Source organism: Centruroides vittatus, unplaced genomic scaffold (assembly GCF_030686945.1).
Source record: "Centruroides vittatus isolate TY-2023 unplaced genomic scaffold, ASM3068694v2 contig_754, whole genome shotgun sequence".
NCBI classification, from domain to species: Eukaryota; Metazoa; Arthropoda; class Arachnida; order Scorpiones; family Buthidae; genus Centruroides; species Centruroides vittatus.
In genome coordinates, this window is record NW_027122490.1 from 598,960 (window position 1) to 613,351 (window position 14,392).

Sequence of the window (14,392 nt, forward strand, 5' to 3'; positions counted from 1 at the left end):
TTTTGGTCACTTGATGTGATAAACCCTTACATAAGATAACCTTTGTTGTTATATAAATCAAATACTATAAGAAACATTAAAACAAAAACTATATAAAGAGTTTGGTTATTTTAGCCTACCATTGTCATGTTTATTGTGATACTTGGATGGTACAAAATGGCACAATTTCATTGGTCAAGTAGATAGCATTTTTTCTAATGTTAGATCTAACAAACTGTTCTATTCACAGTCAAATATCAAATGATAATCTGTCAATGAATCAAATTTTATCAAAAAGGAATAAAATATTTAAACTTTGCACCCTCAAAACCATTCAAAACATATTTTGTGCAGGCTAGTAACCTTGTATTATGTAATTTTCCTATTCAAATGCCACCATACAGCCAGTCCAATAGAAAGAAGAGACTGTTGTGGAAGGGGGTTGAAGTAATTTGACCAAAAGTAGCCGTTGACCTTCTCCCAGAAGAGAGAGTGGTCTGCAATTACTAATTAATACCAGTCTCTTATTAATATTTGAAAAGTGATCCATGTTGGTTAGGTTGTGATCTCCCCTGCATGTGATCAATGTTGTTAACCTTAATGTCTGAAAGACTTCATATGATTTATTTAAATAAAAACATCCAAGTAAAGGAAACCTTTGAAAGTTGTGGCATAAGTATACTGGAAAACAGATTTGACAGTAAGACTCAACATGTGAATAAAGTGCACATTACACAGACTACAACTACAGGAAATTTTGAATGAAGTAATGTTTCTATAATAATAATTAGGAAAAATAAACATTGGCACAGAAAGACTTCAAGCTCTACATGTGCTTTATAATCATTGCATGTACAGTACATTAATTTGGCTGAATGTTAGAACATCTTAAGCTGTATCAGTGAAAGAAGTTTGGGGCAATGAGTTTATGAGTTACTAAAGGGAGATGAAATCAGGGAGCAGAATGTCCAGGTTTTGTGATAGTTAAACATGTCCTCATAAATGTTGCATTTATAGAAAAATTATTAGAATTGGTTTGATTTATTTGGTTACAGAAACGTGACACGTAAGTGAGGATGCATCCCAAGAAGACTTGTGTAATGCTTGTTCCTATTTAGGTGTTACTAACATGAAGAAAACCCAAATAACTCCTTGTGGTCAGGTGGGTTTGTGCATCATGTGGATAACTCCATTGGTGATGCATGAATCCATGACTGACTTTTGGTGTTTGGTAGTTTTATAGACTCGGTTACTGGAGGATACTTATTGGGCTACAATTTGAAAAATTGTTGACCTAAAAATTTTACTATCATCCATTTGTCTATCAATCTTTCTTTAACCTCAAGAACAGAGGATACTCTTTGCTTAATAGGACACCAGTCATTTTTACTACTATTTTTAGCAAAATTGATATTTTATTTTGTAATTCATACCAGTTTAAAATTACAATGAAATACTGAACATTTAACAAAGGAATAAACTTAGTACAGTTATTTTTGTTTTGAGCATGACATCAAGTTTCAGGGTCTACAAAGTTCATACCTGTAGTTTACTTGCAAAAGTTCATATCTGTCTTTTTCTAACCCAACAGTTTTGTACACTTTCTAAAGGTCATAAAATATTATACTTCTTTCTTTCATGTTATTTCATATAGCATCAATTGATGTTTTAGCTGAAAGGAGGTCTCGCACAGTGACTAGAAAACACTCTTTCAATTCACGGCTAATTCCATCGAATACCCAGTGCTGTGGAAGATCACATCTGACGTTTTGTTTTCTATGTGTAAATCGACTTTCGTACACATCAACAACTGTTTGCACCACTTAATTTTACAACAATTAAAGATATTACAAAATTGGTACAAACATAACACCTATAATCATTTTGATCAACAATTGTACTGGGATTATTTCCTAACTTACCATGTAAGATTCACATTTCTAGGAAAAAACGAATCGCAATTTCTTTGTCATTTGACAATTGCCATATTCTAAATCCAGTTGAAATCAAATGATAACAAACTTATCAAATGGAACAAATATGGCAAACTTTGAAAAAAAAAATTACAATATCTAACTTTGAGGTACAGTACATCACTCCTGCAAAGAAATTTAATTTACATAACTACATGATGTTGAATGATGCAACTATGAGATGCAGGCAGTATTATGCAAAGTCAGTTAAAAATAAATTTTTTTAAAACTGTTAATATTATCCTAATTTCGACTTTATCACCAAATAACATAAAATAACAAGTTATACGTATAATATACAACTAGAAGTTGAATTTCAACTTTTTTTTAATCAAACCAGCACGAAAATATGCTAATCATTTTCAATATAAAACATGTATTAACAATCATTGTTAAAATCTTAATTGACTTTTAAAACTTTTATACATACTTAAAGAAAAGGGTAGGTTTGCATTCTAATTAACTTTATATACAATTTAATCTAAATTAAAGCATATATTAAGATGTAAATGCAAATTGGATTTCATCGATTAACTGGTATCCTGTTAAGCAAAGAGTACCGAACAGAGTTAGATAGATGAATGTTGAGACAAGATATGAAAAGCTTAAGAGCTGGAAGCCTGGATTAACTATACAGTATATGAACTTCCAGTTTTCACTGGAAATCACATAATTTGAATTTAAAAATTTTTACATGAACAGAGTTAGACACACAACTGGCACAGCTCTATTCCTAACAGGAAAAGATGGTTGTATGGGGGCAAAACACTACCCCACATAGGCAAGTGCTATATGCTACCTGTTGCAGTAATGGCATAATAGCACTTCTATCTTGGGCTTTGTCATTGTTGCAGTAATTAAGTGAATATAATATATATATATATATTTTTTGTGAGAATTATATATAGTTTTATTATTTTAAATTTTTTGCCAATAGATGGTGCTATATAAAGCCAGCAAATTAGTGTAGGCAGAAATTAATTGATATACAGAAATCTAATATTTTGGGTTGGAATGTATGACATTGTCTAAGTTAGAAGTATGTAAATGTAACTGCTAAGTTTTGTAGCAATTGGTCAAACTGCCTAAGCATGCATAGTGAATGAACAAACAAGCATTCTCATTTATATATATAGATTAGAAGTGTGCCAAATAATTAATGTAGTGTGCATTAAATGAATTAAAAAGTGAAATTATTCTGTAAAATGTTTACATTTTATTATGTTTCTTTACCCAAATCTAAGAAAACTTGAATTGTGGTGGTGAGTGAAAACATTGATATGAATTTGTGCTATTTCTTATATTTGTAAAACTAATAAAATTGTACATTACTACTTGAGTTTACCTGCATAAAAAAGAACAGCTTGAACTGAATGTTTCGTAGAAGTTGCAGGTTGATCTCATTTACTTTGAAAATTAATCCATATACAAATTCAGTGTTTTCATTTTTGTTTTTTCCTAATTAAATTATTTTTTCCTATTAAAAAAATTATATTGTATCATTTCTTTTAGATTAGAAGATGATAAGGATACTAAATTCCATACACATAAACTCAGTTTTCATGTTTGTTGCTTTATTTTTGGAAAAGATTGAGTTAATAGGCCATAGAATTAAATATACAGGTGTAAATTTGTAAAGAAATTTTATTAAAAATGATTACAATACAGTTATTATTAGAAGTAATATAATTGTATAAAGAGAACACCATAGAATTGAATTGATTAGTTTGAAAAGGGTGAAAGTCAACATTTCTGTCATTTTAAACTAAAAGTGCAGTTCTATTGTATACATATAGGACATAAAAGTTGACACTGAAATGTACATAAGGTTCATGCAAAGTCTGGATTTCAAATGGTTTTCAAATGCTATGCAAACTTACCAAAGGTTTGCATAGCACTTGAAAAAAGGTACTGGTACAAGTCATGACTTACACATATTTCAACATTAATGTTTCAGTCTAAAGAGTTTATAAGGGCACGCCATTACTTCACTACAAATTAATGGGTGAAGAGGAATCAAATGTACTTCAGAGAATGACATGTCAGTTTAAGAAAATCTATCAATATTATCTGGAATGGGGCACTTCTATTTGTCATGCAATAGAGATTTTGCCTTTTTTGAGAGAATTAAGCAAATTTACAGGATGTACAGTACAGTACATACCTAATGTGTATGTTACAATGATTATTGTGGCCAGGTTGGAGCTGTTGAATGTCAATTCTGAAACTGAAGGAAGTGCTAATTTTTCAAAGTGGGAAGATGAACATTAAAAGAAAACTTGCATCTCCCTGGAAAAACTTTGTGCAAAGCAAATGTGTCATCCAAAGTACTGATTCTTTTTTATGGGAAACAAAGCAAACACTTAGAACAATGCTGAACTTGCCGTCTGCACTTACCAGAGAATTGATTGTGTAATATGTAATAAATACTCAGTACAGATTATTAAAAGGGCAGGATATTTCAAAAATTGGCTTACAAAGAAAACATATATTGATCAGCTTTTCGAAGGATAGGAAGCATTAAGAAAAAGTATTTTATTAATAAGTTTTCACTTGTAAAGAATATATTTACTTGTATTTATTCAGCATTTAAATGAGCATCAGTTTTTTTTAATTGGCACACAAATGACTTACACTCTTTTCAAATTAACTGATTCAATAAGAATAAATTTCTTCTGAAATCTGTTTCAATATATAAACATCACTAAGCCCAATGTATTAATAATTAACCAAGTGATTGCCATAATTAATCGGGCTATTTTTTGCTAATATTAATATTTATTAAAAATTAGTTAATAAATATTAAATTATTATAATTATTAATTTAGACAAGAGATGGTGCCTAAAGTCTACCTGTAATACCAAATTACTTAGTATCTAATTATTAATAATAGCAAAAAATAGCCTGATTAATTACAGTGATTGTTTGGTTTATTTGCTTCAATAATTGTTTCAATTCAAACTAATCTAGTAAAACAATTTTTTATGTAATTATATTCTTTGTAGTAGATAGATGCAGAGATTTAAACCTTATTTTAGCATTAGTTCATTATTATTTTACAGTAATTATGCTTCTATATCTTATTTATAATCATTAATTTGTAATCTTAAATTTGTTCTCATTTGAATGAAGTTGACAACTAATATAAACTAGGACATTGTGTGACTTTATCTTATTGTGGTAGAATTGAGGTGAAGCCAGAAAGAAAGAAGCAATCCCTGCACCTGTTAGGCATAAAAATGGCTTTCCTTGAACTGGCTATAGAGACTATTCTTGTATTTGCTGACAGGGAGAGCTTTGTTTGTTTTTCATACTGATTTTCTGTTAGGTGTGTGCAATGCTGTTTTTAATTTTGACCCTTAGGCCTATATTCTTTTAGGCACACAAATGATATTGCCACTTTGACTTCACTGTATTTTGAAAACAAAGTTATGGACTCTGTTTTTTATATTTTAATGGACCCTCATTATATTTTTGGAATTTGAAATTAGTGGAAGATGGCAGTTTCATCAAAATCATTCATCAAATTTTGAGAACAAACTCAATTCTATAAGCCTGTAGAAGAGATGCAAGTGACCTTTAGACATTGCCTGACAAAATTGTACAATTTGTGTGACATCACTTTGTTGCATATGCTGGTGTTACAATCATATATCTCCAAAAAAAAGTCATGGGCCCCCATTTTTTATTACATTTTTGGATTTCCCATTGCAATTAATGGGAAATGGCAAAATTTAATCAAGCATATTTTCAGAACAAACATAATTCTGTAAGCCATATAGAAGAGGCTTTGTTAACACACTGCCTCAATAAATTAAAATATACAAGGTATGTATATTAATTATATAATAAGCATTAAAATTATATAGAAAATAAAGCAATTTTTTATCATTAAGTTTTGAGAATCTTAAATTTCACAATCAAAAAGACATATTTTGATCATGGTTAGATCATGGTGGATACTTCACTGGTTGGTATTTTATATTATTTTATATATAGATATAATTTTGAATATATCTGACCATGCTTATACTTTAGAAAAGGAAAATATATTTTTTCAATTTAAATTTTATGGCATCTGATATTTTATATTTTTAAACTTATGAGATATAAAATATAGAAAACATTAACATCTAAAAGATAGAATAATAAAAGTAAAAACACTATCTAAATTTCTGTTTTAATAGGCTCTGACTGGTCTTCCTATCACTACACAAACATCCATTGGAACATCGGCGAAAGTTATGATAGTTACTGCACCTTCTTCTACAATTGGAGTGCCAATAATTTCTGCAATTCCTGTCAATAGTTCTGAAAAAGAAGCAACTACAGTGATTGACCCAGCAAGTGAGTTTTTTTTTTCATTTATTTATAGTTTTTAATGTTATGTTTTATACAAAACATTATTTATTGTTTATATTATTACATTTAAATTTGTAAACAGTTAATACAACAATTGGCACTTTTATGTTATGGGTATGTGCATTGTGTGTCACATTCCAATGTCATGCTGCATTACATAATGCTGTTTTGCATCAGAGTTGAAAAAGTGTGCTATTCAAAATCAAATTTTATTTGAAATTAACCAAACTGGATTTTCTGAAACTTAAAATTAAGTACATTTTTGTTTATTTTGCCATGTTAAAACATACTATTCCAAAAGTCAAAATTTATTTCAAAATTAACCATAATAATTTTATTAATCCTAAAATCTTAAAATTAAGTACTGTTTGTTAATTTTCTTATACTAAAACATCCACTTATTGATTAAACTTACTTTCCTTCACTTAGAATAACAATTCACATATATAAATTGCAGACAAAACTTAAATGACCAACAACTTTTCAAGCCTACAAAACTCATATATAAATCTTTTACATAAAAATTAGGTTTAACAGCATAAATCTCACTGTAGGTTTTTGTTTGTTTTTCCATAAGATTTCATGGATAATGATAACAACCTTACTGATATTAAGTTTAATATTGATCAAAAAGGTAGTTTTTAAATATCACAATTTTTTTTAAGTCACAAGATCAAATATATTTTACAAACATACTGCTGTAGATGCTTATGTGGAATTCTTGATGACAGAATGTTATATAAATTAGTAGCTTTCCATGTACTAATAAACACAACCATCTCTACTTTTCTTGCTGACACAGAGAGCAGGAATTTAGTAAATTTATACAGATGGCAACATCACATGGTGGTTTAAAAATCTATTAAAGTTATAGGAAAATTAATTTAATTAAGTTATATCTAAATAGATTCAAACTTTGCAAAAACTCTTAAACAAAAATGTTATGGAAAGAAAGTTTACTGTCACTGTCAAATATCTGGCTAAAATTATAGCTTCATACATAGATACAGTCACATAAAATTGTTAGATATTTATCAAGTCATACAAATTTTAAGATCTGACAAATATTAAATAGATAAAGCTAGTGTGTGTATGATGAAAGTTATGAAACATCAAGAACATTTTTATGTTGATTCTGTGTTTAGATCATTATCGTTTATGATGTGTTAGTAAAGATGATGACGGAAATGAAATACCTGTATCACTCAAATGCTTCCATTATCTTCAGTAAATTAGGAGATTAGTTTTACATCTAGTTATTAGCACATATTAATATGTCAAGATTCAAAACACAAACAAACAGTCAAATGCAAAGGAATTTGTACCATTGCATATATCACTGACATTAAGCTTGCAAAGATGGATGGTGATGTAAAATGAGACAATAGTACAGCAAAAAGACGGTTAACATTTGCTATATGCTTTATTTTTCAGCATGCACTCTAGGTACATAAAAACATTAATTGGTTCCAAATCAAAAATCTACAGAACTAAAATAGTTCATACCACATAAGTTAAACCAAGTACTAAGATTTTGCTATTTTTCTGAATTTTTAATTTATAATAATTTACTAATTCTATAGTGCAGAGGTGGCCAACAAGTTGATCACAAATTCATTTTGGTCAATTGCTCACGATGTCTTGACTTAATATGTTACACTTGTAACTGATTGCAACGTGTGAACCTAATGCGCAAATGCAACGGTATGCATGCAGTTATTACTCGACTCATAGAAAAACACAACCATTTAGCTTGAATATTTGGTACTGTCATACATCAACCAAGAAAAATATCCCAGTATCACCAAATGTAGTGAATATATTTATTTTTATTTCGGATCTACATACCTGTGTGAATCGGCATTTTCATACTTAAAGTTAACAAAGACTAAACAACATTCTGTCCTGACTGATTACCATACTAAAGACCCATTTTTGTCAGGATATACACCTAATTATGATTTCTTGCTTAGAGACATGCAAACTCAGCCCTTCCATTAATATTAAGGTAATAAAATAAATTCTAAATCTGTCTTTATCTATAGCTAATTTGAATTAATAAATATTGTTAATAATTACTCATGTTATTTTAATTTCCCTGGATGTGAGTTTATTGGCCCATTAAATAATTGTTGTTTTTTTATATAGGTAGATATACAGGGTGTTTCAGTACAAGGTTCACTCCCGCAAGCTATTGATAGATTAGCAAAAAATAAGTATAAAAATGATAAATTTTCCTGGCCAAAAAATTGCAAAAGTGAAATCTTATAATCAAATTATCAGCCATACTGTGCATTTTTATAGCAACTTTTTCATATTTACGAACAAATAGTACCACAACTTATACATTGCAATTGATTAAAAAATTAAATTATATTTTAAGTTACTAAAAATCTATCTTGTAAAAGAGTCAAAAAATTGAAATTTTTAGGTACTGCCTGTACGGAATGAAAAACAGTGTATAAACATAGTATGTATTTCACACCTTTCCCTCCTCACTTAGACTAGGACTATGACAACAAGTCGATTGCAACATATTTTTAAGATGAAAAGTAGATCTTATGTACACAAAAGTTGGCCACCACTGCTATAGTGCATTGCTTCTACTAATACATGCACTTTTTGTAATGGAATTCTTTCTCATTCATCTTCCAGAAGACTTTGAAATTGGTTGATAGTTGAAAACTTACACTAAGTTATCACAAGGCCTCATTCAAACCTTGTTAATTGCTGATATGCATGTCATTGTTGCTTTTGAGACATTCTGTATGTTGTAGCTAATGTCATCACAATTTTTCAATGACACTAATGCTCATAATAGCGTCACATATATCAACTAGAAACTTATCGCCAACTAATTTGCATTTGTTGTGGCACTGTACATGAATCCTGTGAGTTATGCCCTTGAAACAGGTATCAATGTAATCATAGGTAAATATTCTGTAATTTTCATTCATCTAGTATAACTCCTCCTCAGTGTCGGGATTTCCATTTCTGGCAGTGTGTGTTTAATGTGAAGCTGAAGAAATCTTAACTATTTTAAAGATAAAATTATTTTGATGAATATAAGTTTTTAACTTTGTTGTTTTATTATCAAACTAGCAGGTAGGCCCGGCATTGCTCGGGTAAAAGTAACGATAGCGAAGATTAAGATTATTACATTGTAGTCACAAAAAAAAAGAGTAATTTCATCAACGAACTAAGTTTTTCTAAAGAAAGGTCGAATTTGAAAATCGAATGTTCTAATATTGTTTGATTTTCACGTGTTCTGATTATATCCTTTGATTTTCATCGAATGTTGTAAAGAAGAAAGGTCGAGAAAAACTGAACTAATCTGTTTAAATTTGAAAATCGAATATGTTCCAACATATTACTCTTTTTCTTTTTTTCCAGCACCCGTAAATCTTGCACGTTGCTTTCTCTTGTTCTCCATCGTTACTTAACACTTTGGTACTTAAATCTGGTACCCTAACTGTGCACCAAATTTCAACTTTCAACTCTTAACCATTTTAGTGAATATTAAGATTATTACATTATAGTCAACCTTATCTGTTTTCACAGAATACAAGAATTGGGTCCTCCCTGTTTCCAGACTAATTACAGAATTTTTAGATAGGTCTAAAAATATGTTCGATTTCCCGCAAAAACGAAAAAGACTGCATCTGCGTCTTGCCCGTCGCTCTCTTAACACTTCCGTTGTTACGTAACCCTTCCATCAACGATGGAAGTGTTAAGACTTAATTCTGTCCGTCTCCCCCGTGGGGAGGAATTTCAAAAAATCCCTTCTTAGTGTGTGTTCTCGTGATGTACCCTAACTGTGTATCAACTTTCAACTCCTAACCGTTTGGGCTCTGCGATGATTATTATTATTATTATTATTATTATTATTATTATCATCATCATCATCATCTCGTCTCGATTATATATATAGATTTGTATATAATGATAACTTTAAAAGATTGTTAAATACTTAACAGTCTATATATAATTAGCAAGTATGTAGCGCAATAAAATTGCTAGTATTACTGTACATGATATAGTCCAGTGTTTTTCAATGTTTTTCCAATTGCATCCTAACTTGATTTTTTCATGTGGCACTCCCTACTTCTTTATTACAGTTATTTTACTTTTTATACTTTTAGTAAATACATGAAAGACATGTTATGGTGCTGCTCACTACTGATATAGTTTGAATTCAATTTCTTTATGTTTTAATTTGGATTGTAATTGTTTTTATTACAGTTAAATAATTATAAGGATCTTTTAGAAATCGGCATAAGGAATCACCCATAAATTACTCAATGTTGTTTTTATAATTTTTAACTACCATTTTACTTCCTGTAACACTCTGTAACAAGTCATACATACACATCCCAAAATTACAAAATCTTTATAATATGAATATATAATTTAGTGATGAAAATTATATTATTTTAAAATATATTAAATAAATCCATAAATAATTTACAGAATATAAAGAAATTATAATTGTCATAATATTTGCTAAAACTAAGAGAATTGAATGTAAGTATGAGGTGAAAGTATTAGCTTTGCTATTCTGAGGATTTGGACTGTTTTGTAAATTGAAACTAAAGAAATTTTCATAGTTTAGTCCAAATCATCTATGAAATACTCTCATCATTTAGCACTCTCCATTGTGGGCTTGGCAAAATGTATGATTTATATGAAAAGAAAATCATCATAGTGCACACTTGTTCAGACAACAAAATGGAGGAGGAATGTTTATTTTTCATTTTGTTATTTATATTAATATTATAGGAAAATTTTAACACAGATTAGTATATAACACAAAGACTTTTATATATTGTTTCATAAAATGTTTAAACATTATACTATATTGAAAAACATACATTTTTTTAATTTTATAAATATAGGTACATTTAACTTTACTTTTATTGAATTTGTCTATCATTGTGTGTTAGAAAATTATATTAAATTTTTTTGTATACAGTTGTTCTGGTGAAAAAATTAATAGAGTATTGTATTTTTAGTCTTTTAAGTATGTTTTGACTCTGTTCTTGAAATTATGCTTAAATGAGGTGTATGATTAAAGTAAAGTTCTATTGAGTAATAGTAGTAGTAATAGTAGAGAAAAGGGGTGATAATAAAAATATACAAATAAATTTTAAAAATAATACTAGAAAATAAGTCATTCATTTTCAATGGAAAATAAAGAACAAATATCTGCAAAATTGCTAGAAAACATATTTGCAGTTTTTACAGTTTTTTATAGGTAATGCATAAATGTTTTGTTTTAATTATTAAAAATTAAGTGATTTTTTGCATTTATTTAAAAAATTTCTAAGATCAAATTTTGTTCTAACAAATGTATCTTAAAATTTTATATTAATAAATCGCTGCATTAAAAAATATTTTAATCATTATCTGTTACATGTGAGTTTAAGTCTGTTATACAGTGGTGCCTTGTACTTCAAACTTAATTCATTTCAGGAGACCATTTGGACTCTGAATTGTCTGAAGTTCAAATCAATTTTTTTCATTAGAAATAATGGAAAGTGAATTAGTCCATTCCTAGACCCTGAACAATACCCATTTTGAAAAACTTAAAACAGTAAATACACAACTTAAGACAAAAATAACAGAATTAAATGACTGAATAATGAATTAAAATGTGAAAACCATAAGTGAAATAAGTAAATACTGTATAGTAAAATAAAAGTTGCATTTATTGATTGCACACTATGATCTTCCACATCTTAACATGATGTGTGATAGATTTTACAACTATTATAATTAAAACATATAGAAGTCTGAGATTTTATTTTTTGTTTAGAAGCTTGCTTTAAATGTTTGTTTTTTGTAGTAATAAAGTTGTAATGTCTTCAGATAAAAAGCATGTCAGACATATTATGCTTTGAGTTTCAAAAAGCATATAATGCCATACAAACAGTAAAAAAACAGATTTAATGTGTAAGGGGAAGATACTCCTAAACTTTGAGTGTGTCAAATGTGGTTTGAAAAGTTTTATTTGGATAATTTTAAACTAAAGGATACAAAACCCAAAAGCTGTCAACAAAGAAATATTGCAGAAAGAAACTGTTAAAAATCAATAAATAATACTCAATACAGTATATATAACCAAACACACCAAAAATAAAGTGAAAAAAGCACTGAAAACATACAAGTATAATGCAAGAGCGAGAAATGACTTTGACAAATAACTGATTACATTTATGCTTCGAGCAGATTTCTTTCACTGTGTGTGCAGCTCAAACTCTGGGGCAAATTTTTGTTGTGTTTTGTGTCCAAAGTCAGTCATTTGAAGTACAAAATACCACTGTATATATATCATATACATTTTAAATTTTTATTTTAAAATTTAATAATAAAACTGTGATATTTTTATTTTAATTAATCTTTATTATTATTTTTTCATTATTTTATAGTTACATCAAACATGATTACTTTGGATACTAATAAAGATGTTGTAGAACCACAATATGCAACATCATTAATCACAGATAGAGAAATTCTTGAGCAGAATCAAGGAATGGTTGTAGAAAGTAATGAATCTACTACTTTTTCAGTTGAATCAACTTCTGATCTTACTGATTCTTTACAACAGTCTGAGGTATTTTTAGAATTAGTATATTATCTATATAATAATTTTTATCTTAGATTACAAACATTATTTGAAGATTATGTAAAGTTAATTTTATGAAAATGTAATATTCTGAAACAGTAGTTCCCAAACTTTTGCGATCCACAGACTCAAAAATTTAATGTTTGCAGATTCATACACAGTAAAAACTGCTTAGGTGACCACCTTCATTTCTGGTATGGAATAGTTTATACATAGTCTTCACATAAGTTACCTGTATTAAACGACCACCTATGTAACGCAACTGTGGACATTGATTTTTGGTCGGAAACAACATACAACAACTGTAATAAACGACTGCTTCCGCAAATATATCTGGTCTAAACTATTGTTCAAACCCAACTCGGGCACTTCTTCCACTCTTGAAATTAGGTGCAGGTGTTAATGGATTAGTCCAGCTAAAAAGGAAAGTCATTTCAGTTTGTTCAAAAATGTCAAAAAACAAAAGAAATGTGAAGTGCTGTGGTTAGAAGATCATGTGAAAGTTATCAGAGAAAGTGAAAATGGTTTATCACAACGGCAATTAGCGGCAAAGTTTAACTGTGGGAAAACGCAGTTTATTGTACTGTAGACCTACAGTATTTTCTTTAGGGGTATAAAAATACTGTACATGATACAATTAATTGGCTAATCTCATCATTTGATATAATTTATTTTGTTTATATTTTTTGAAGCTCATACATATACAGTACCTGTGTGATAAACAGTTTCTGTATCAACCTATCTTATTTTCACAATATTTAAAAAAAATAATGGCCAAGTAATTTTCGCATGCAAAATATTCAAAAAACAATAAACACATTAACGCAAAAGTCAGTTTTATAGGCAATCTTCCTTTTTTTGACTCTGCAATTGTTATTGATGTAATGAAATCATATCATGAGAAGAAATAATAAAATCATTTTATTATTAATTAATTAATTTTTCTTATTGTACTTAAGAAAATATTAAATATTTTTTAAAAAATACAGTATTATTTAAAGTTAAAATAAGATTAAAGTAATGAAAATCAAAACCAGAGAGGTACATCGTGCTTCTATATCAATGACATAATGCAAGTAACTGAGGAGCAAACGAAGAGAACCAAGTTGAATTAATTAAGTTGGAAAAAAGAAAGTATGCATTATAATCAAGAAAATGCGAATACTGTATTAATCTTTAAAATATTGATATTAAATGTCTTATAAAATCATGATAACTCCTGTTAATGGAGTTATCCAATAAGAATAAAATACAATACTAATATAGCTCTATCATTGAAAAAATTTGCTTATTTTTGCTCACCTAGAATTTTTCTTAGTAGAAATGGCTAAATAGTGTGCAAAATACATACAGAAATATGGTATTACAGCACCACCTGTCTAACAGACTACTTTTTGAAAGGAACCATGTGTGGTCGCCATAGACAGGTTTTACTGTATATGTTATAGTCAG

At 28.7% G+C, this 14,392-nt stretch overlaps 1 protein-coding gene across 3 annotated transcripts in view; it reads left to right on the forward strand.

Annotated features, from left to right (window-relative positions):
• Hcf (Host cell factor) overlaps positions 1 to 14,392 on the forward strand; it is a 208,568-nt gene that overhangs the window by 147,165 nt on the left and 47,011 nt on the right. For all 3 annotated transcript variants that reach the window (XM_067277724.1, XM_067277726.1, XM_067277725.1), the window contains 2 exons: positions 6,141 to 6,300; positions 12,744 to 12,928. In XM_067277724.1, coding sequence (XP_067133825.1) covers positions 6,141 to 6,300; positions 12,744 to 12,928 — 345 coding nt within the window. The remainder of the gene's footprint in view (positions 1 to 6,140; positions 6,301 to 12,743; positions 12,929 to 14,392) is intronic.